General features: G+C 32.6%; 1 protein-coding gene across 1 annotated transcript in view; it reads right to left on the reverse strand.

Annotated features, from left to right (window-relative positions):
* Positions 1-26,343, reverse strand: part of LOC126742796 (MAM domain-containing glycosylphosphatidylinositol anchor protein 1) — a 390,310-nt gene that overhangs the window by 328,072 nt on the left and 35,895 nt on the right. The window contains exon 3 of the mRNA XM_050449592.1: positions 5,484-5,591. Coding sequence (XP_050305549.1) covers positions 5,484-5,591 — 108 coding nt within the window. The remainder of the gene's footprint in view (positions 1-5,483; positions 5,592-26,343) is intronic.

Below are 26,343 nucleotides of genomic sequence, written 5' to 3' on the forward strand. Positions count from 1 at the left end.
TTTTTTTATTTAACCATAATAAAAAATCATTTATTTGAACATAATTATAAGAAAAATAGAAATCTTAAGAGAAATTCTTTACATATTTTTAAACAAAAATAAATTTTAAAATAAGCTAAGAAAATGATTGAAAAATTATTCATTTTAAGATGTTTTATAAGTATTATTTCTGGAAAAAATAATACTATCGTTTTGATTTTTTCCTTTTTCAATACGCAAAAATATACGATAGTATAAAATATATTTATATTTATTTCGTATTTTAAGTCACGTACAGAATGTTATAGATATGATGAAAATATATATGTAGGATATTCCAGTAATGTTTATTTTAGTGAAAAGATATTTTAAATATCCTAATGTATGTCTCTTTAATATTCTTAGAATAAATTTTATATCACATATCATTCGGGCTGCTCTGTGATACAAGCTTTTGTTTGGTAAATTTTAGTGTAAATTAAGATAAGATTAAGATTGTTTTTTTAATGTTTCTATCTTGCGGTTTTCGAGGTACAGAGTTAATTTGAAAGAAATATGATCTACCGTTATTTTTACTAGAAAAAGCGGGCTCGGACAATATAACTATTTTTATTAATAAATAAAGGGATGCAAAAACTTTGATTTTTTACTTAGTCAGAAGGAATCCTGCGGGCGTGGTCGATATTCGATGGGCCAAGTTTTATCGCATGTATTTTTATTAATCCCATAATATATGTTAATAATTTGATATTTAGCTGTTTCATGACATAAGTACTAACCAACAATATGTAATTTCCTTAAATAGTATAGAAGACGAAAAAAAATCAAAAGATTATTATCTTTATACCATTACTAATGCTCAAAAATAAGTACCAACACTATAAGGCCTAAATAACATTCATGCAAAAAGTCTCATAATTAGTTCCAAAATATTATTTTCAAAATACAAAAAGAAAACTTTACGTTTGGATTGCACCTTGCTTACTTATAAATAATAACTTGTATTGCATTCTGTGTGAGCTCTAATTAAAAGGTTGAAATAAATCAATAAGTATGACAAATTATATTTTCTTCACTATGCCTTTAAACCATTCTGTTTTGCAATTATTTCAGCAATAATTATTAAAACCGATTCATTGTGTTCTCAGTGGCAAACTAACAAACGTTACGTTTTGTTCTGACATTGCAAGGATTTAATTTATGGATTTCCATAATTTATAATCCCTGATGATTTATATGCTGGTTTTGCCACACCAAACCGGAAAGTTTACGTTCTCCTTTCCCAACTTGTATCCGTTTTAGGCTCACCAAAAATTAGTTTTTATTAATATAATGAAACACAATTAAAATTAGCTTAATTATCTTTAAGTCTAAATACTGCATTTTTAAATCAGTATTGTATCAGTATTGTTTATTAATTATTGTTAAGTAAGTTATTTTCTTATCCAAATTATCAACATCAATTTCTTACATTTATTTTTAAAAAAATATTTCGGCTTTAGCCCACAGAATTTTGACGTTGCATAAGAAAAACGACGTCGTTGAAGTTCTTCAGTTTTTTAGTATGGATTCCTGATTGAAGTAACGGTCTTTTTTGCTGTTATTTGAGACAACATTAGTCTTTAATTTATAAATACATAGTGAGTCGATAATATCGTATTTATTGCAAACTAGTCTAAACCAGATGGTTCGCTCGCACAGAAATAAGATGAATTATCAAATGTGTGAGTACCGAATAAAGCGGCAAAGCAAAGGGCGCTGCGCGAGAACGTCATATGATTCTATTGTTCAATATTCGCGTAAGGCTATGGCAATATGACGAATCCGTGATTAAAATAATGTTTATAACCTTCTTCGCATAAAAACACATAAGTGTGCTGAATTTCGTATTATTCCGTAGCGCAGTTTAGACGTGATGCTGACACTTCAGACATACATTCATAATTACAGAGGGTGTCATTACGTACATTATGACACCCAGTATTGTCATTGAAATGGTAATAAAACTAACAAATATTTCCACTCGTTTCGTACATAAAGTTAAAAAAAAATAAGTTGTTTCCTTATAAAATTCATATTCTTCATGAACTCGGAGAAGATGATTTTGATAGGAGAATTCAATTTTGTGAAGTGATGTGCCAGCGAATTGACGACGATCCCCATTTATTAAAGAACATTTGCTTCAGTGACTAATCAACCTTTTTTTTAAATGGCCTGGTGAACAGACATAACTGTCGATACTGGGATAATGAAAATCCGCATGTTTTTCGGGAAGGCCATACCCAATATCCCCAAAAAATTAATGTTTGGGCAGGAATTTATGGAAATGAAATAATCGGGCCATTTTTTTTGGAAGAAAATTTGACTGGCGAAATTTATTTAAACCTTTTAGAAAATGCAATATACCCTTCCATCATCCAATCTATGGAAAATCAAGTAGACCAACATGGTGCTATATTATTGAATGAAAATAATATACATTTTCAGCAGGGTGGAGCTCCCGCGCACTACACTTTGGTAGTTCGAGAGTGGCTTGATGAAAATTTTTGGAAAATGTTTTATGAACAAGAAATGGAATTTTCAATTACCATAATACACATCACTGGTCCGATAAAAACCTTCATGCTGTTGTGAAAAGTCGACACCAAATTCGATTCTCAGTTAATGTTTGGGCGGAAATTCTTGGTGACAGACTTATATAGAATAAATATGTTAGGCTAAAAGATCAAAGTTACCTTATTTGTTAACACACGATCTACCAGCACTTTTAGAGGAATTTCCCATTGCACCGAGGCAGATCATGTATTTTAGGCATGATGGTGCAAGCTCATTTTCCGCTAGCAGTGAAAAATCAAATTCATGTAAATAATACCAGGGATATTCCATAAGGTACGCAAATCGTGGAGAAGACATTATTTTAAAATAGAATATGGGTAATTGGTTTATTCCATTTTTTAAAGCAATAAAATGGTTTAAAAATCATGAAATTTTGTTTTTTTTTTATTAAGTATTTAATAATTACTTAGTTCATCAGTTGTGTATTCACTAATAAAAAGAAAACCTGATCAATAACACTGCATGTTACAAGTCCAGTGTAAAAAGAGAGTAGCATTAAGTCTTGCGTTAAATTGATTTGTTGTAGTGCACTTGTTTCTTTTAAGGAGAATCTAAAAGTAAAGTGAAATTATTAAAAATTAAGTGAGGCTTAACATTAAAAATGTCGTTTACACACTTTAGCACTTTCTTTTATTATTTCCAATTTTTCTAGAAGGTGAAACTTTTACCTTACTAATGTAATAATTTTACATTCTCATGTATAGTAGTAGAATGTCCTACAGATAGTAGATGTTTAGCAAAAGGTAATTTAAATTATTTTGTTTCATTTCGCAATGAAATCAAAATCATTTTCAAGTGAAATTTAACTTAATGTGCCCTAACTCCTTAACCTAACCTAACGAATTCTAAGCTGACAACATTATTATATCCTGGGATATAATAAACATTGTTTTATTTCGTCATACGGTGTACAACTTGTTGTTCAAGTCAAAATAAACCGAAACAATAATTTTGCACAACGTAAAGTTAATTCCAAATGATAAACTAAGTTCATTAAGATAAAAATATATCTTTCAATTTGCTAATAATAATATAAAGTAAGGAAAAGGTACATAGTAGCAAAGTTGTACTAAATGGCTCTTCAGATGTCCTAAAACAAGAAAGTTAAAGGTAATTATTAAGCTGAACTTACTTGAAAATTACACTCATGCATTTAACTTCATATATTGTTTTCGCTTGATTACAGCGAAAACAACCCCTGAAGCTAAGGAAAACAACAGCTATCAAAAATAATCCCATGGTCACCCGTCAAGTTTTTATTTTTGATTGACAGAAACAATATAAATCAACAATTAAACAATATGTTGAAGGAGTAGGGAACCTTCAGCTCGTCATCTAGCCCAGTAAATTAATCAGAGTGACAACGTCGTAAAGGGACCCCGTAATCTCTTCAAGGGATGGCTGTGATACGCCTAGAATACTACTATATATTGACTATAGAGCAGGGCAATCGCAAACTATGCGTGTCATTGTCTTGTCTTCATGGTTACATGCCCACATAAGAGACTCCTCTTTTTTGAAAAGATGGCCATTTAATTGACACTGACCAGTTACGATGCCTGTTATTAGTCCAGCCTCCCTGGTTTCGAAAGAAACACAACTCTCATTTTACTCCATGTTTAAGGATGTATCTTACTGTCAGAGACGCTTTGAATATCCCCACCAGGTAACGCAATAACTTCCCCCTTAAGTAGTGCGGGACATATGCCGTCAGCTCCTGGGGATTTCATAGGAGAGAATTCGGAGAGTGCCCAATTTATTTTTTCATCTTGTATTATCCAATCAGCAAGTATCCGCATCCAAGGGCAAGTAAGGTACCTGTATCCGATCATCCGTATTACTGAAAGTAGAAGCAGAAACAATTGCGGTAAGGAATTAAAGGTTTTGGTAGCAGTGTATAAGAAAACCCTTTTAAAGATTTATTTCCGGCGCTGTGTAATTAGAAATCTTGTTATTGAAACGCGATCATGCAGATACATCCTAAATGCAATCTTCTAAAAAGACACCCAGATTTTATCTTTAGCTACCACGGTCAAACAAATTATTCATACCTTTCTTAAAAGTTTTAAAAGTGATTTCTTATTTTCGAATGTACATACGAAGTTTCTATGTACATCCTAGTTTTTGACTCGTGACAAACAAGTTTATAGTTAGTTCTTAGTTTCTATATAATGATTGTCTATATAAAAACGTTTGTTATTAATTTGTATTTTTTTTAATTTTGGATGTGAGTAGATGAGTAATATGTTGACATCCTATACTTACATCCTATTAATATAATTTAGATTCATGATAGAATATGCATATTTTTTATATTTCTTCAAGAATATTAAAAAATAAAGCATGATAATATAATAGCTTACTGTAATGTTTAAACAACCGTTTTATTAGGGATGTAGGTGAGACGCTAATATCTTAAAAACGTAAAGTAAAATCTTTTTAAATAAACTTCTTTATTCATCAAAAATACATTTTTGTAGTATACAGATTGGGTATTTAACAATTACGTACGGTGAGGTACGGAAATATGGAAACCTGGAGGACATATCGTCCTGCGGTCGTTTTTCTACTGAAGTATTTCGCAGTAGTATTAACACAATCTGTTTATTTAATAAAATTGATTGACAAATATATTTATATATATATAATTTAAAAAATATTATAGAATTAACGATTCTACATTAAAAGTACTCTACATCATATCACAAATCGCATGATCAACGGTGAAAACATTCTTTACAGTGTGGTAAAGTTATCGAACAATATGTGAATGTTGTGTTAGGCGAACATTAGCTACATCGCGATGACGCAACTTGGCGATCCTTAATTTACTTCTAACATTATGGAACATTTTCGCATTATGTGTGTCGACCTAATCTATTACTTACCAAGATGCTGGATTTCACAGGGCAGAGTAACCGTATCCCCTGTAACTACTTTAAAAGTAGTGCCTCTAGAAATAAACCGTGGACCTGGATTATTGCTGAATATAGCACCTGCAACAAATATTATACATAAATAAACCTTACTTACTACTTACATCTTTTATTAAAATGTGCTCATGTTTTTTACTGTTAAGAACATCTTATGGCAAAGTCGACTAAGTTAATAAAATGTATTTTATGAATTTGTTTGACGACTGAGTTTAAACTTATGAAGAAATTTTGCTCACATGTATAAAAGTTTATAAAATAATTAAAAAACAGTTACCTATGTTCGTGTAAAAAAACATAGTATTTATATACTGGGTGGCTAACCTAAGACAGTGTAGCAAGGTTTACGGTTTTAACTGTAAAAATTATTGACGGGTTCAATTCTTTGGTTTTTAGGGGGATATATTTACACGTAAATTCAATCACTCTTATTCAACTTCAACTCCTTAGTATTGACAGGGGCGGCATTATTTTTTTTAATGGCGTTTCATTCTTTAAATTCAAGCCTTCCCATTTTAAAAAGTAAGGGTGAATGCCGCCCCTGTTAAGGGTTTAAAGAATATGGTGAAGGCATTTATGTGAAAAGTAAAGTATACGAGTCCGAGGATTTTTAAATATTTAAATTCAAAGCTGAAAATATTACTGGATCTTTTTTCGATGGATCATGTTGTATAATGTTTAAAACTAATTACCAAAGAATAGAAAAACCCTATATTCTTACCTTCTTAAAAAAAATATTGTATAGTTCAGAAGCTGATACAACTGGTATAAGAGATACTGTCTAGAAACTCTTCAAATCCTATTTAGAAAATCGAACCCAACAAGTTAAAATTAGTATCTTGGCACCAATAGTACAAATCTTGCCTCGTAGAGTATGATGTGCCTTAATGGACTTTAATTAAGACGTAGATCACATCTAGAATTATACCTTGATTTAAATAGGCTCTATTCTAATTATTGTAAGGATAGTTAAGGAATGATTGCATATAAACTTTTAGATAGAAAATACAAAGAAATTAAATTTTATGAGTTTCTCACCTAATAAACAAAATTATCTAAGGAACCACGTAATAATTATTGGCGAAGAAAACTGTTATAATCACAATTATTGTCAGTATTAAGAAAGAATATTATTTCATACAAATATAGTATAATAATATATAATATGTATATATAATAATTTAATATTATTGTAGAATTAGCTAAATATATAATATAGGTTATAGCTTCATGAGGATTCATGTCGGATATTCACCTGATTGCTTTTACCGTTTTTAGTGTTTTACCATTTTTACTATGCAAATTTGTATCGAAACTATTCTCTGTTATAATTTTAAGTTATAGTTTTAAGCAAATCTGCAAGCAAAGCAGCTCTGTTATAGTTTTAAGCAATTATTTTTAATACAGATTAATGTTGTCATTGAAAAAGGACTTTTATTAAATATTTCCCAAAAGGACACATTTATAATCGATGTAAATTATCACATGGCGACCCTGCCTTAAAAAAAAACTATAAAAATGGAGTCTAATTAAAACAAAATATAAAAAATGGGGAAAACTAAATGTAAGGAGAATATAATAGTTGTCCAGGCGGGTAATAGTGGTAGACAAAGTGATGATACAAGCAAGTTGCCGAAACAAGCCAGTTTTGACACAAGTCAAGATATCCCGACTTTAATAATTGTTCTCATATTGTTAATACTTTTAATAGGATAGTTTATCTTTGTAAAATGCAAATGGGCTATGGAGAGAAAAATAAAATGAGTAATGAAAAATAAATGGTATCAAGAAGCCGAGAGATAGTGTAATTTTTTTAGGGTTATTCATTTATGGACAGATATTTAAGTGCAATTTATAATATTTTAAACCAAAGAATAGGTAGTTAAAATCAAATTAAGACCCCAGAATCGATCGAAATTCGATTCAATCGGAACAATTGGATTTAAAAAAAGCTGCAGGATTAATTCCAATTATGAATGGATCTGAAACACTAATTAAACAAATATTAGATACTATAGAACTATATAAGTCGTTACCAGATACTGAGGAAAAAAAATAATTACAAATTATATTTTACCAGACTGTCATGAAAATAATAAAATTAGGTTGAAACAAACATATACATCTAACACGTTTTTTAGTAAACGACTTAAAAACTATTTTATTCCAAAAAATCATCTTCGGCCTGATTTTCAAAGGTAAATAATGAAAAACAAAATTCTAGGTCAACTGATGAATTCGAATACTTGTGTCACGAATTATTAGTTGATCTTACGTCAATGACAAAAGGCCAACTTCTTAAGGTCTATTAACGAAAACATTTATTATTAACACCTCTGCGAACAGATAATAATAATCATAAATAATAATAGTCCATGCACCAAATATCATAACAACAAATACTAATCTACAGCAAATTAGTTTAAATATTGTTATTATTATTTTTCTGTTTTAGCTCGCTGATAGCGGTGTTGTCAATTTCATCGGCCTGAAGGCAAGATGAATTTTGCTATGGTAGATTTAGGAACTTTCGAACAATGTTGCATGTATTCAGTATAACAGATTTCTGTATAGTGATAGTCGTCCAGGAAGAAAGACCCAATGCGTTAAGGTTTTTGGACAGTGTTAAAGGGACAATTCCAGTGGATAAAATAACTAGAGGGAGTATATATACATTATCTTGCCTCTATTGTTGTTTTATCTCGTGAGTTAGATCTGCGTATTTAGCAAGTTTAGTGTGTGTCGTTTCTAGGAAATTATTGGTATTTGGCACTGCTATGTCAATTAGAAAGGTTTTCTTTTGGGCTTTGTTTATTAAGATTTTGTAAATTATATACACTTTGTTTGAAGTCAGTGTCCTATCGGTCAAAACAGTTCTGTCCCAGTAGAGGCGAAAGTCGTCATTTTCAAGTACAGTTTCTGGTTTGTACTAGTAATAGGGGCAAGTTTCGCCAATTAGATGATAAAGTTTTGCCAGTTCTTGATGAATAATTTTTGCCACACAGTTATGTCGGTGCAGATATTCGGCAGCTGATAGAGATGTGCATCCTGATGTTATATGTTGAATTGTCTCCGGTACGCGCAGGCATTTTCTACATCGATCGTCGATTACTTTCTCATCTTTAGTAATGTACTTAAGGTAATTTCTTGTAGCAATCACTTGGTCTTGTATAGCCATCATAAAGCATTCAGTTTCAGGAAATAGATCTCCATCAGTAGTTCGAGTCAAGCAGTAGTTCGACGTTTCATAATCGACATGTTCGGCATTAAGTTCGTGAGGATGCTTTCCGTGTATTGCCTTTTGCTTCCATGTGTTAATTTTAATAGCTATGTGCTTTGATCTTGTTACAGTAATGTGTTCTGCTGTACCTGCACGGAGATTCAAGGGTGTGTATCCGTTATCCGCTAGCACCACTGCTCTATGAAGAGAAGAGGTTTTCCTCGTAGTGAGGAAGTATTTCTGAAGATCTCCTACTTGTTTTTTGAAGAGAAAAGAAATATCAGTTAGTTCTCTGCCATCCTTGGATCTGGGAAGAGTAAGTCTTTCGATGGCTGACTGAGGGTGGTGTGCTCAAAACGTCCTGAGGGTTGTTCTGGTCTTCCTCTCAATCTCCTCTATATCAGTCTTTATCCACCTAATGACTCCAAACGAATACGTTAAGATAGGGATAGCGTAGGTATTAACCGCTTTAATCATGTTCTTACCATTCAGTTTAGTTTTTAAAATTTGCTTAAGACGATTAATATATTCCTTTTGGAGTTTCTGCTTCATTTTTTTGTGCCCTGTACGCCCAAGTACTTATAAGTTTCCCTTTCTTCCATAGCCCGAATGAGACTACCATCTTGTAATTCAAAGTTGTGTTTACCTTTGGTAACTGTTTGAGTTTTGCATTTATCGATACCAAAGCTCATTTTAATGTCGTGGGAAAATATTTCAATTATTAGCAGCAATGACTTGACATGCGTTGATGCCCCAGCATAGACTTTGATATCAGTCATGTACATTAGATGTGTAATATTATATAGGTTTTTCCTGTTATCTTTAACGGTAAATCTATGTTGACTTTGATTAAGCATATGGGAGAGGGGATTCAGAGCCAGACAAAACTAGAGGGAACTCATGGAATCTCCCTGGAAAAGTCCTTGTTGTATTGTAATAGGCTCAATCGCTAAAGTTTCATGTCTGCAGTGAGATTCAACTGTGTGGTCCAGAAACCTATTATATATTTTAATAAATTGATAAGCGATGGAGCGACTTTATAAATCTCAAGGACCTTAAGCAGCCAAGTGTGTCGAACGGTATCGAAAGCCTTACGGTAATCTATAAAGACGGTGTATAAGTTTCTCTGCTTCTGTATTGCTTGTTCCATAATTACAGTATCTATAAGTAACTGTTCTTTACATCCTTGAGACCTCTTAATGCAGCCCTTTTGTTCTAGAGCGATAATTCCGGGGTCTTCGCAGTGCTTATAAATTATTTTTGCAATGCATGCTGTAAGCAGTTCTTGTAGGCAGGCAGGTGATATTTTAGGCCTATATTTTGCAGGATTTTCGGTATCGTTATCTTTTGGCAGCAAATATGTTAGTCCTTGCGCAATGTAAGTTGGTATTGTGGTTGGTTCCTGCAAAAATCTGTTGAAATGACGAGCTAAATGTGTATGAGTGCATTTAAACCGTTTGTACCAAAAGTTATGAATTCGGTTGTTACTAGCTGTTTTCCAGTTGAAGGAATTATCAACTATCCGCCACTTATTATTATTATTATTAAATAGATTATTGAAATAAAATTAAGCTAAATGGAATTTTAGATTCACTAACTTCGCCAGGCTCAGTAAATATACCGTTTACAGTAAATAAGAGCTTGGTTCAAATGATTATAAATCGAAGAAAAGTCTAGGAAAATCGGAAGAATCGTTAAATTTAAGTGATTTAAACAAAAAGGAGAATATTAAGGAAAACTTAACTGTTCACTAGATGACGTGCAATGTACCATTCAAGTATTATTTGATATTGTTTGGAATTTATGTATGTGTTAAGTAACTGAGTAAGTAATTTACAATTTTAAAATTTTGTCCGTATTTTTTATGTCACCTGTCAAGAAGAAAAAATATTCGTATATGTTTTTGAACTGTTTGTAATATATTTTAAAGTCTGTCTATATTTTAATGATGGCAGAGATACTTGCCGAAATGCATCACTCCTGAAATTAGAGGATTAGCATTTTATTTGTGGAGAAAAGACTTCCTCTACTAACTTTTCAATATTCAAGAAAGGAGAATATTGCATTCCAAAAAGTTTGTATAAAATACTTTGTTATTTTCTTGTTGGATAATGATCCTTTAACAACAACTAACATATTTTATAAGGCCTTTTGGCTTTAATAAAAAAAATTTATTAAAGCCAAATGCAACCCCTGTATATAAAAAACTGTAGCGATTACCATTTTCTCAGCAACAAGAAATCGATAGTCAAATTAACAAGATGTTGCAAGACGGTATAATTGAAAAAGCTAGTTTTGAATGTTCCTGCCTTTTTTGTTAGTTCCAAAAAAGTTGGTACAAACGGTAATGAGTCTTTTAAGACAGTGATAGTTTGTAGGCACTGTAACACTTAAAGTCACAAGATAAAAAGCGGCCTTTACCTTCTATAATAGCGATTTTAGATTATTTGCCTGGTGCAACTTATTTTTCTCGATTAAATTTATCACAAACCTATTACTAAATGGAACTAGATAAATCAGGTAGGCCATACACTGCGTTTACAGTGGGCAGTAAGGAGCAGTATCAAATGACTAGACTTCCACTTCCAATAGGATTAAAAATTAGTCAATAGGATAAAAATACTTTTTCTAGAGTAAGTGCTATTTTAATTATGAAAGCTGCTTTATCTATTTAGATGATCTTATTGTTTTTGGCAAAAATTTTATTAAGCATAATAGAAATCTAGTAAAAAATTTTCAGCAATAAAGAAACGTTATTGTAAAATTAAATCCTAATAAATGTGTTTTCTTACAGAAAGACGCCATACCCTCAATATAAAGACCATGTAGTATCGTCTGAAGGGGTTTTAATTAAATTATTTGTTAAGAAAAAATGTTCAAGTTGAATGGACATCTGAATGTCCACAGTCTTTTGACAATGAACTATGTTATTATGCAATTAAAAACTACTTTAATAAATCCCTCCTCACTACAATATCCAATTTTTTCTCCGCACAACACTGACGTATTTGATGATAGTGTAAGTGCAGTTCTTTCAAAAAATAATGATAGACCTATAGCCTATGTAATAAGAGCATTAAATAAAGCTGAAAAACAATACTCTATAATAGAAAAGGAGCTTTTAGTAATTGTTTTCGGTAGTAACCATTTTCTATATTATTTATATGGGAGAAAATTCATTATACAGTGCTTTCATTTAAAAACGAACCACCCTTAATAATTTATGTAAAAAAAAAGTCAATTTAGATATATAGAGGGTTGTTTAATTTTATATTTCACAAAGTTTTGTCAATCGTCTCCAGCTAACCTCACTGTGATATGTCAAATGGAAATCCCCAAACCCCCCATCGTGTGAACATCATTGTAAGCAGCATTAACAATCTCTATTTAACAGTTTTAAAAAAAATTAAATCGGTTGAGATAAGAGCGAATAGTGACCAAAAATGTCTAAGAATAATGGATATTTTATCGACCCCAAACTTTTGTCAATTGGCTACTTAAAAGGGTGAGGCATCAGTTTATTTAAGGCCATTCCATCTCTTACCTAACCAATCCAAAAAAAAAAACAAATTCGGTTAACGTATAAGAGAATAGTAAGTAATTTTAAACGTAATAAAAATGCTAGTTCCTCCAATGTTATTTTTGTACGTATTAGGTAGTGCAAAAAATATTAGTAAAATAAATTCGCCAAATATTATACTGCGAAAAATATTGGGCAGAATTTCAAAATAGGATTAATTATTTCCTCCAGGCAACCATTTGACCTACCAAAGTTTAAGTTTATAAAATAATGTCTTTTATCACTAGACATTTTTTCTTATACGTCAACCAATTTTATTTTTTCTGGTTTTGTTAGATAGGAGATTGTATGCCTTTTAAAAGAAGGTATTATTTTTAGTCACTGTTCGCTGGTACGTCAACCAATTTAATTAGTTTTGCCACTGTTGAATAGACATTTTAATGCTACTTGGTATTATAAATCCTTATAGTTGGTATGACAAAATTTAGATTAATTATAGAACAATGTGATTTTGATATAAAATATATAAAGGGTTAGAACAATGTAACCACAGATGCGTTACATTGAGAAACGATGAATTAAAAAATATGACAAATACTGTCGAACAAACAATATTTATTATAATTAGGCGACGACAGATTGTAAAAAATATGATATTCCGGAATTAGTTATTATTAAAAACAGAGAAAATGCACAATTATTAAGTGATATAAAAAATAACATGAAAACATAAAGATTTTAAAATGAATGAGCAGGAAAATAGAATATTTCAAAAAATTGCATTCTTCATAACTGGAAAAATATTTCTTGCATTTTGGATTTTTTTTCAATCGTTCTTAATTCTGGCCTCTTTTGATAAAAGGTTCTTGTACTTTAATTTGGCATTTACGACAATTTTAAAGATAAAAGGATGTCTTAAAATTTGAAACCATATTTAAAATTAAGCATGCACACTCAGTATTTATATGCTTTATATGTGATATAGCTTTAATCCAAGCTATTTATTTAAGTTTTCAGATTATGGAAAGAGAAAAAAATGTATATGGAAAGTATGTATATGGAAAGAGAAAAAAATGTACATAGTAAAGCAACGGAAGGTTTTTAAGATATTCCGCCATCAAAGAAAGCAAAAAATATTAAGTATGGTATTTTCCGACACGTGTCTCTGGCTCACTTGCGGATTATCATGAAAATCTTTAGCCCCTTAACCATTCGCGTTAACCTTTCACATTGGCTTATACTATAAGTATATACCGGGTGGTGCGTCGCCGAGCGGAACATAGGAAAACCCATGTAAATTTTAAGGGCGTCAATTATTGGCTTCCCTGTACATTTTATAGGCAAAATATAAGATAACTTTTTGACGAGACCAATCTGGCAAACCCTTGTGCAAAGTTTCAAAAAATTGTAATAAGCGAATCTTGAATTATTCTATTAAATGTAATTGCAAAATTAGCAAATATTCGGTTCAGGTAAAACCAAACGGGCACCAGTAGAATGAATATTGTCACTGACGTGAGGAAAAGTGTCAATAAATCAGTGACAGTCGATATTTGAAAACAAGTATGAATTATTCAATCGACGAAAAAATAGCCATTATTAAGTGGCATTATGCGGAAAACAGTTTTAGAGCAGTATCTAAAATGTTTTCAGTTTATTTCCCCACCAAGCCCATTCCGTCCATTTCAACTATTAAACGTATTGTCAATAAGTTCGAGTCCAAAGGTAATAAATAATTGTAAATGTTTAACTCAGGATATCGAAAATAGAGCCGAAGAAAGAGAGAACAGAGATCTTAATATTCTACTGAGTGTGAAGAAAAACAAAATGGTTAGTACGAGGGTTCTTGGGCAAGAGGTAGATAAACATCATACAACGGTATTGCTCACTTAAAAAAAAACACAAATATTATTCGTATAAATTCGAAAAACATCAAGAGCTGCAGGAAGGAGATGAAAAGCGAAGAATGGCATTTTGTTTAGAAATGATGGAAAAAGCAAATAATGATAGGATTTTTTTTTTAAATATTTGTTTTACTGATGAATGTACATTTACACTCAACAATACACCAAATGTTCAGAATTGCCGGTATTGGAGCCAAGAAAATGAACATCGCTTTGTTCATACTCGGACACAATATCCCCAAAAAACAAATGTATTCGTGGGAATTATCGGACACCATATCATTGGACCCTTTTTTATGGACTATAACCTAACAGCTGAAACCTATTTGGACTTATATCAAAATCAAGTTGGACCCGCCTTGGAAGAAGTTGTTCAGGAAGATCAAATATGATCTGGTACCAAATGGATGGTTGCCCGGCCCATAATGCCCGTATTTTTTTTATGGTAAACGCAAGCACAAGAGGAAATCCTATGTCACTCTTGGAGTGGTGCTTGCGCGAAGATATTTGTGGGCATTTATCTTGAATCGCTACAGATTGTATGCGTCGGGAAATATGTGAGGTGGAAGCCCGTTCCACAAAGATGTTCTCCAGATGAATGAGTCCCGATACAGCGACGTCCTTGGGGTAGGCAGGTGGACTCGATGTTGATGAGCCGCAACTGCTAGACGCGTCCTTCTTGCCGGAACAGCCCTGGGTGGGATCAGGCCTGCCAGCTCAGAGGAGCACTTACCATGATAATAACGGTAGAATAAACAGAGATCAGCCACCTTTCTCCTGTGCTCCAGATTATCCAGAATATTTCTTAGTTCTGGTTTGTCGATAAGACGAACAGCTCTCTTCTGTATAGAATCTAGCAGCTTTAAACTATGCTTGGGTGCAGAGCTCCAGACATGCGAGCAATACTCGAGGGAAGGGCGTATTTGAGCCTTATAAAGAGTCAGCAGCTGTTCTGGTGTATACAGTTTTTTTCGTTTTGAAAAGCACTCCGAGTTTTTTTGGAAGCTGTTCTGGCGATCTCTGCAACGTGGTCATGCCAGGACACACTGTTGGTGACTTCGACTCCTAGAAGATGTAAAGATGATTTCATTGGCAATGTTTTCCCTGCCATAACCAGCTCCGGGCCACCAAGGTCAGTCTTCATCGTAAATACTGCAGCCTGCGTTTTTTTAGCGTTAAAATTGACCAGATTGTTATCGCCCCACTCCAAGGTTGCTCTAATATCCCTGTTGGTTGAAGCTACTTGTTGCTGCCTAAGATTCTGAGAAGTTGCGGCTGTCGTTGGTTTGGCGGACTTAAATGTGGAAATAAGTGTGCTATCGTCCGCAAAGCTGTAGATTGGATTGACAGTGGTTCATAGCAAATCATTGATATATATCAAGAAAAGAGTGGGGGATAGAATGCATCCTTGAGGGACTCCAGCGTTAATGTTAAATTTGTCGGAGAGGTGTCCATCGACGGCTACTTGGATTGTTCGTTGTTCAAGAAAACTTTTGATCCAATTCAATAATGAGTTAACTGATTGAGGAGAGCTTGGTTAGTAGTCCCTCATGCCACACTCTGTCAAATGCCTTGGAAATGTCAAGAGCGACTGAGCGGGACTCGCCGTGCTTCTCCATGGCCTCCGTCCACAAGTGTGTGACGTAAGCCAGAAGATCGCCGGTGGATCTAAGCTTTCGGAAGCCGTATTGATGATCGTTGATTAGTCCAGATGATTCCAGATATCTTAACAGTTGTTGGTTGACTGCTTTCTCCATAATCTTCGATATTACTGGAACTAGTGTAATCGGGCGATAATTGGACGGCATCGTCTTCTTTCCCTTTTTGGGTACAGCTTGCACTTGTTTAGCTGTTAATGGAGGGGTTGTTTAAACATTTGATTAATTGATGTTTTTATGTAATTCTCTATTATTTTTAAAAAAGTTATTGTATTTTATTTTATTTTATTTTTCCACACTTAGTAAAATATTAAGAGTTCTGTTCTCTCTTTTTTCGGATCTATTTTCGATTTTCTGAGTTAAACATTTACAATTATTTATTGCAATGTCTTTGGACTTGAATTTACTAACAATAGGTCTAATGGTTGTTTAGGTATAGTTTAATGAAATGGACTAGATAGGCTTGATGGGAAAATAAATTGAAAATATTTCAGATACTGCTATTGGTTTAAATAAGTTTTAAGTATGATAAAATTATTTTTTTAATAATCGATAATTATAATTGTTATTGGTTTAACTTCATCGTTATATTAAATAAAAGTTTAGATAAAAAAGTAATTTTATTATTTGTGATGCTGTAGATTTCGTGTTTTTTACCTTTTATAAAAGTGTATGACCAGCATCTTTGGGATAATGGATGAGTTTTTCGAGTTAAAAAAGTAATGTTAACGTGTCTTACTTTGAATGTATGGTTGTAAGATTGATAAAACGAAAAAAAAAATTTCTTGTATTCAGCTGTACGTCAGATTTGACAAAGCCTTATAACAAATTGTTTGCTGGTGGCTGGTGTCTGGTTTTACCTGAATCGAAAATTTGGTAATTTTGCAATTACATTTAATTGAATAATACAAGATTCGCTTATTAAACTTTTTTGAAACTTTGCACGAGGGTTTGCCAGATTGGTCTCTTCAAAAAGTTATCTTACATTTTTTCTGTAAAATGTACAGGGAAGCCAATAATTGACCCCCTTAAAATTTACATGGGATTTCCTATGTTCGGCTCGGCGACGCACCACCCGCTATAATTATACTATATAAGTATACATTTATTACGAAAGTATATTTACAGTGGGGTATTACAGATTTAAATATTTTTCTTTCTTGAGGCATTTCTTATATTAGTATATTCCTAGTAATACTTTTATTATTACTTCTTTTTAATTCTCGTCGAGTAATATCTTTGTAGTTTTAAGAACGGTGCTATTTTATTATTATTCATTGAAATATTTAGTACATACCTTTTTGGAGTCATAGATAAAGCGCGCGCAACTATATCATGTAAACCGATAAAACGGGTAAAGTTTTCTGTGAAGAAAAAATACAGAAGATTTGTTATTATATTAGAATTAATAATATAATAATCCTTTAATAAAATATCTTTAAAAATATTACTTAATTTTAAGGTAATCTTATACAGGGTGTAAATCCTATTTGCTATGTGTGACTATTGCTATTTCTGAAACTATAGGATATACGAGGGCGGTTAAATCAGAAAAAAGTTGCCAATTTTGATGCTTATTGTAAATCATTTTACAGCGTTGGAAAATATTTATTAGTTCGTGAATTACAGGGTAATTTATAAACAAAATGCCAACATTTATTTAAATGATTGGTTTTAGAAATTTACTTCGCCTCCGACAAACCTGCATAAACCTAGAGGACCTAAAGTATTATGGTATGTATAAATTGTACCTCAAAGAACTAAATGTCATATTTAATCAAGGCACCTGCTACAGCAGAAGTCTACAAAGCATATAGGGGAATTAAAATACATTAAGCACATTAAAAAAGGTTTATTATTGAATAGATACATATCGTAATCTTAAAAAGAAAAGAAAAAAAACCTATAATTTCTGTCCTTATTTCATACTTTTCTCAAAATAAAAAAAAATCATAATGTCAATTTAACTAAAATTAATTAATAAAGAAAACCGAATTTTTAAATAGTTTTTCTATATTAGGTTTTTCATTTTTTATGTAAGTTATGATATTTTTCTGCCTCAGGTTCTTTTTTGGAAATCAAGTATAGAATGCCACAATAAAATTAAATTGGCTAACTACACAATGACAACGCTGGAAAACGGAAGGAGATTAATTAGGGCATTATTTGTCTGACAAGGCCACGCTGCATGTAAGCTTCAAGTTGAGTTATTGACGCTCGCGGCATCCAATAGCTTCCACCGTTACGTCAAAATACGGATTGTGTGTTTGATAGCTTTACGTGGCTAGGACTACTGGGTGTCAGCTCTGTTAGCAATGATAATATAAAAACTGACCGTGCATAATCAATCTTCCATGTGGAGTTGACATTTTTTGTTCTTGAAATAAAATGATTGCACTGGAGCTAATAATAAAAACTGCTTAACCACTTTCTATCTCGTATTATCAGCCAAAAGACTTAAGAAGCTTAAGAGCCATTAGCAGTTTTGTACAAGCTTACCCTTAATAAACTTTAATTAGAAATTGTTGTAGCAATATAAAAGTCAAATAATTAATAATATCACATATTTACTATGAAGACATGGGTTAATAAGTTATGAAGATTATCTATGGAGTATGTTTGCAGATCGTTTTACGAAGATATTTGACAGACTGGACAACACATTTTTGTTTTGCTGGCTAAACTTTAACTAATTGATTTCAGAAGTAATATTATTTGTTGGTTGTGATATATTATTTACTGTATAAGTGGTAATATACATTGCTTTCATTTTAAAACGATCCACCCTTAATAACTTTCTTAAAAAAAAAAAAAAAAAAAAAAAACACGTCAAATTAGATATACAGGGGGACGTTTAATTATGCATTTACTGAAGTATTGTCAATCACCTCCTCACCTCCAGCTAACCTCACTTTAATATGTCAAATGGGAACCCCTATCGTGTGATACATCATAGTAAGCAGCGTCAAATTCTCTATTTAACGGTACCAAAAAAAATGAAATCAGTAAATGTGTAAGCAAATAGTTATCGAAAATGTCTATAAATAATGAATATTTTATTTACACCAAACTTTGGTATGTCAAATGGCTACCCCATGGTGTGATACATTATTTTACATTATTAAGGGCATTCATTATGCTATCAATGGTTGTAAAAAAAAATAAAATTAATTGACCAAGAAGCAATTAAAGTGTAAATCGGTAGGGTAGAAAAACAAATTTAATTAGTTTAACAAATTTATTTTATTAAATGTTTAAAATGCGCGCCGTTATTAGCAAGACAATAAAAAAAGCCTATTTTCAAACTCCTTACGAACATTGGCAAGGGTCTGCCCGCTAATTTCTCTGCATTCTTAAAATATTGAATTTTTTAAATTCTCAATACTCTCAGGTGGGGTTTTATAAACTTTGCTTTTTAAGTAGCCCCAAAGAAAAAAGTCTAGTGGGGTTAGGTCCGGAGACCGCGCAGGCCATTCGATTGCACCACGTCTGCCAATCCACTTTTCTCGAAAATCTCGGATTTTCATTATCCCAGTATCTACAGTTATGTCTGTTCACCAGGCCATTTAAAACAAAGGTCGACTCGTCACTGATGCAAATGTTCTTCAATAAATGGGGATCGTCGTCAATTCGCTGGCACATCACTTCACAAAATTGAATTCTCCTATCAAAATCATTAAACTTTATCTACGGAACCAGTGGAAATATTTGTTAGTTTTGCGGCCTTTGGTATAGACAAAGTTGGATCCATAGCAAATTGTCCTAGTACTTCAACTTGGCATGCTTCATCGACAACTCTATTTTCATATTTTTTCTTATTGCAAATCGATCCCGTCTCTTCAAATTTTCGTATCAATTCTAATACGTATTTATGGCTCACGTTTTTATCTTGATACCTTTCATTAAATGCTCTCGCGGTTCTGCGAGCCCACCGATCTTGAGCTCCATAAAGGAAAATTATTTCTATTTCTTCGGCTAGCGTATACACCATTTTATTAACTCACTGTTTTACTAAAATTGAAAAATTGCATGCGTCAAACTAATAGTTTTAACAATAATAAATCGCCTGCTTTTTAAACGCCTTAAAAATGTAAGGTTTTGCAGTGTTTTTTTGTACCTATTAGGTAGGTTTCGCAAAAAATATAAGTGAAATAAATACACATACTTTTATAAGACTGCAAAGATTTTTGCAAAAAATTTGAAGACACTCTTTTTTCTCGCAAATAACGGTACACATTCTTTACTTTAAAAATAAATAATTCGCTTGAACTAAATGTACTGTTTGTTACCACACATCTTAACTTCTAAATTGCTTGTATTTTTTTTTTGATGATCTATTATAAAAAATGTAAGAATTTTAAAATGATGTAGGTACCACACTAAAAGTATTCATTTAAAATACCAAAGTTTGGCGTAAATAAAATATTTATTATTTCTAGACATTTTCGCTAACTATTTGCTTACACATTTACCGATTTCATTTTTTTTGGTACCGTTGAATAGAGAATTTTACGCTGCTTACTATGATGTATCACACGATGGGGGTTCCCATTTGACATATTAAAGTGAGGTTAGCTGGAGGTGAGGAGGTGATTGACAGAACTTCAGTAAATGCATAATTAAACGTCCCCTTATATATCTAATTTGACGTGTTTTTTTTTTTATTTTTTTTTTTAAGAAAGTTATTAAGGGTGGATCGTTTTGAAATAAAAGCACTGTATAAGATTAAATTATTTTATTATAATGTATATAGAGTGACAATTAAAAAATATGAAATGGCAATATATTAGAAACGAAAAGCTGAATAAAAAAATTCCTTTCCCTCCTTTCTTTTTAAGCTATCGCATGAACGGTGTGGGCTAGCGGTCAACGCAGCAAACGTTTACAGCCTTATCACCACCTTAAATAATAAAATAATTTTTTGAGGCCGAAACTTTGTGTTGTTCTCTTTTGATTTATGAATAAAGAAACGCGGATGACAGTTTCTATAAAATAAAGAAGGAACAAAAATAAGGGGGAAACAACATATTATCTCAACCTCTTGGACAGGATACATCTCTAAAATCTTAAATAGAAAGAATGGTCGAATGATACATCATTTTGAAGCTTTTGAAAAATGTTTTCCAATGATATAATAAAAAGCAACATTTCAGAAAATTCTCCTTTGTTTATCTAGAAAAATAATCAGATCAAACATCTCTTCAGAATTCTAAACATGTCAAGTCTATATTTTGTATTGTTTTATTTACCTTATGTTTTTTTTCTTGAGTTGTTTATAAATATTCGCATTTTATTATCGAAGAATTTACTTTAAGAGTAACTTATACTAGTATTATTATTTTAAGAACAGTTCACTTTTTTTGGTTCAGTTTAAATGAAAAGTAGCACTTCTCATCTTTAACAATGGTGTACAGCATAACTAAACCTGTAGACATTATTTTCATTTAGGGCTCCCAAGATAAATGTTTCTTAAGGACAGCTGAACGTTTTAGCGAAAGGCATCCAGGTCAAAATTTAAGCCCGGAGTAGATTCGCCAACTAGCAGCCATATTTAAAGAAACTGTTACGAATAAAAAGAGAAATCAACCGAGATTAGTCGATGAAACAGCGCAAATTGAAATTCTGGATTATCTCGTGAATCAATAATAAAGGTCCTTAGATTTCATATTGAGAGAAGGGCATACCCAGTACTGGCTGATATATTGGGAGATGGTATTACCGGCCCAATATTTATACCAGGAAATTTAACTGGCAGTATCTATTGAATTACTAAATGCGAAAATTAAGAAATCAGAGGAACTTACACGGAAATTAATCTTTAGAAAAACGCTTACTACAATTCCAATAGGATGGAGCACCTCCTCATTATATAGTTCCTGTTAGACAATAGTTGAAGGATTATTATTTTAACCAGTGGAAAGACGTAAACAGAAAGTAGAAAGTATCTCACCCTGTCCAAGAGGTTGCAGATAAGGGTAAGATGATATTATTGTTTTGTTCTTCTTTCGTTTTATTGAAACTATTTTCAGCGATTTTTATTCAGTTTTTCGTTCGTATATGGCCATTTCAAGTTTTTAAATTATTACCCTATATATATTGTAATTATATAATGAAACTTCAAAGAAAAAAGCTAGCACGGAGAGTTAAATGGTAAAGGTATATGTTTATCGGGATACTATGTAATTTGACTATGTCTGTTATGACATCCTGCTGCAATAATTATCCCTATATGGAAGAAGAGGAAATTCATACAAAAAAATACATTTTACCAATTAATACATTATACCAAGACCTCAGAAATCCTAATGAAATTAATAGTTATTTTACATCATCTTTGCAATCCATATCAAATATCCCAAATAATCAAATTTTATATTATAACACCCATATATTCAACCCAGAAATTAACTTAATTTTTTTTAGCTACATTGTATGGATGGAACACATACGCTTCGCTTTACATAACGTCCGAACTAACGCTGTTGCGTGCAGTTCAAATAAATGCAAAAATGCTAAAAATATGTAGCCCTTTAATAGATCATAATTATAATTTTACACTTTGCTAACACGGCCATAGAGAAGAAACAAGTTCCAACAATTTGGAAAACTGCTCCGGGAATACCACTACCAAAGAATAGCCAGCCCTCCCATTTTTCTGAGCAACAGACCTATAAACAAATGTTGACTAAAGAAAATAAAAATGCGAAAAATAAGATTTTGAAAGACTGTCATTTTGCGCTATGGGTAGAAGTAATGATTTAATTTGACCATAAAGCATTCAGTGGGAGGATTTAAACGATTAATCGCATGACCTCCCCTTTCTATTTAATTTTATAAAAAAGATAAGATAAAAAGATAAGAGGAGGAAGGACAATAAGAGCCGCATTGTATACGGTTCATGTCTTACAGGTCTCGATAAACAAAAAATACAAAGGGTACAGAACGCTTGCTGTGGATTAACGTATGGTATACTTGTTGGAATATTTGTAACTTAAAGTTCCTTCCTTGGCTTCAATGTATATCTCTGGGGACATCAAATCGATAAATCTAGTTCTGGGACTGCACTTTAGCTCCTGTCGTTGCTTTTTGGTTTGGAATCAGATAAACCTCGGGCCACTGAGAAAAGTAATTGATTTCCATTGCTACTAGTAGAAGAAGGTCCTGCTACGTCTATGGCAATTCGTTTAAACGGTGCACCAGCAAGATCATTTTTCCTCTGGTCCGGGTTCTTGGGCCCTTGCTTGATGAACATTGCTCACACTGTCGGCACCAGCATTTAACATCTTCATGACTATTTAGCCAGTAAAACGGTTTACATTGAACAATAAGTAGAGCAACTACACCAAGCTTTTGAGTTCTGGAGATTTGTCAGAAATATCTTTTCATTCTGGTTTTGAAATTTATGGAGATTTCAGTTCGTAAATAGGACCAAATACTGGATCATCACACTGATCCTGGATTAAGCTAGCTACATCTTACTTCTTAGAACTGTTAAGGCCAATACGATTACAAGTAAATATCTTTGGATGTTGTTTTGATTTCTTTTTAAGACAATGTTGACATATTTCAATATAGGGTCTTCTCGATAAAGCATCGGCGTTTTGGTGATATTTGCTTTTCCTATGTTCTATTGTAAAGTGATACTCTTGTAATCGTTAAAGCCACCTTGCTATTTATCCTTCGGGGTTTTTGAACTGAAACAGCCATTTCACAGAGGCATGATCAGTCCTAAGGATGAATCGTTGACCATAGAAATATTTATGGAAATGTTTAATAGCTTTTACTGCTGCTAATAGCTCTCGCCTGGTGACGCAATAGTTTCTTTCTGGTTTTGATAGCTTTTTACTGAAATTAGCTATCAGTTGCTCGATAGGACGTCTCCGATTCGGCATCTGTATCCAAAATAAAAGTTTGTCTAGGAATCGGATACATTAAAATTGGAGGTGTACACAGTGCTCTTTTTAACCCTTGAAATGCATCTTCACAGCCTGCTGACCAACTAAATACCATTTTCTTTTCCCTAAGCTTATGTAGAGACTTTGCAAGATTAGCGAAATTTCTTACAAATCTTCTGTAATAGGAGCAAAGGCCCAGAAAGCTTGTTAACTGGTGTTGTCAGTGGGCCGTGATCAATTTTCGATTGCTTCTACTTTATCTGGATCAGCCTTGACACCTTTTTCCGATATTACATGGCCAAGGTATCGAACTTCATTTACTTATCCCAGATGCCTCCGATATCAAAAGGATTAAGCTCTGTGGGGGCCTTTTCGGTGCCCTTAAGTGACCTGAAATGTAAAGTTATCTCCTAGGAATTTTCGGGTGCTGCGAGCAGTTGCCAGTAGTACTGCCTTTTGCATGTGCTTACATAGATGTTCGCCAGTTCCTAGTTGTTTAAGGTATTTCAGTAGACTCTTTGTAGATATAACAATTGGGATGGTCTGAATATTATCCATTCTCCATTGCCTTCCGATTTGAATTTCTAGATCTCTGTATTTGGCGATTTTCTCAGTGTATTTCTCTTGCAGATTATTGTTGTTCGGTATGGCTACGTCAATTAGAGTTGTTTTCCTGGAAATTTTATCTATTAAAATAAGATCTGGTCTATTATGCCTTACATGTTGATCAGTAAGCACACTGCGGTCCCAATATAACTTATATCGGTCATTTTCCACTACGGGTTTTGGAGTATATGTATAATACGGAACCTTCCTATATTATTATTATTATTGCTATTAATTTCTTGGTATCCACCTTAATAAAGCCTCACCTTAACAACATAGAAAAACAATCTTCAAATCTTGCAAGTATAACATTTTTAATCAATTATCAACATAAATCAACTTATTATGTGAAAATTATCAACATATTTGTGTCAAGAAATTATTAGAACAGTATACATGGGGATGTTTCAGAGCCATGCCTATGGGATGCGGTTTTTCGGAAGCTCTACGATGTTATGTTTTTATACTATAAAAAGCAGTAATTAGAGTAATTGCAAAGCTGTCATACATGTAAAATTTACTTTAATAAACTCCACTTTTGTTTTTGAATGTTTGTTATACGCAAAGCTATCTAAATTTACTGCTCATATAAATTTACATACCTATAACACTAGGACAAAGTCTTTAATAGTTTTACCTCAACATCCTTTAAGTACAACACACAATAGTTTTGTAATAACTTCTATTAAATTATATATACTTATATATATCATCTTTCATACAGCCTGTGCAGGTAAGAAAATTTAAAATCAGTATAGAGTGCATATTAATTTCTCTGTCTTACACATACAAAAAATTTTTAGATGAACCATTGGAAATTGAATCATTGCTAAAGAAATTGATTTGTTTGGACTTATTTTCCATTAATTATGTTTATATTGTTGTTATGGTAAACATTAATTCTTAGGCTATGGTTTTAGGTTATAAATTTCAAAATGTAGGTTAGATTCTTCTTCGTGAACACAGTTGCTGTGAGCGCATACAAACTACGTGCAGGATGGTGGAACAGTGGTGTCAGAAGACAGGGCTGTCGGTCAACCCAGAAAGAACCGAACTCATTATGTTTACTAGGCAGAATTTGGCAGACTTTAAACCTCCCACCATGTATCGGACTCGCCTATCATTGAATCATCAGGTCAAATACTTGGGAGTTAAATACTTAAGAGTAAACTCACGTAAAGCAGGTAGTAAATAAGGCAACAGCTATTATATGGTAATTACGGCAAGAAGCATTGGAAAATAACGAGAAGACTTGCATCCACTCTGATGATCAAGCTGCCCTCAAGGTGGTCCAGAAAATCAGGACCAGCTCAGCATTAATCCACGAACGTAGGGACGCATTGGAAAAACTGGCAGCCACAAGGAAGTGAGACTAAGGTGGGTCCCAGGACACCCGAATGAGGAAGCCAATGCGCGGGCTGACAAACTAGCAAGCTAAGGTTTCGTTAGCCCCTTCGTAGGCCCCGAGCCGTGTCTCCACTTTGTTTCTTTGTGACGAAGTTTTTTTTGATTGATTTGCTTCACGGGAAGCAAAAAAAATAAACGGATTAAACGTATCGCGCCGTAGACAAATGTTCAAAATGCAGTCGTGGGGTCTCAGGTTCGAATCCTGGCATCGGCATGGTTGTTTGTGTTTGACTTTACAAAAAAATCGTGCGTAGTTCGGAACCCACATTAAATTGTAGGTCCATTAGATTAAACCTGGGCGGTCGTCTAAAATGACGCAGTCATGACAAGAAGAAAGAAGAAGAAAAAGAATAACAATGGAATTGGGATATATGCATTCGATAACACGCATAAACATTATTTAAATTAGGGGAAGCAAAATTTGGAATTATTAAGTAAATTGCAATATATTATGTTAAGTGGTTCAATATAAGATTTGGAATTTATTGCATTGCTTTAATAGGTCATCATTATTAATATGAACCACCTTCATAAATATATAATTATTTTAATTTTTTTTAATTCATAAATATATTTTATTTTAATTTGGTCCATTATTTAATATT

Source organism: Anthonomus grandis, chromosome 12, assembly GCF_022605725.1.
Source record: "Anthonomus grandis grandis chromosome 12, icAntGran1.3, whole genome shotgun sequence".
NCBI lineage: Eukaryota > Metazoa > Arthropoda > Insecta > Coleoptera > Curculionidae > Anthonomus > Anthonomus grandis.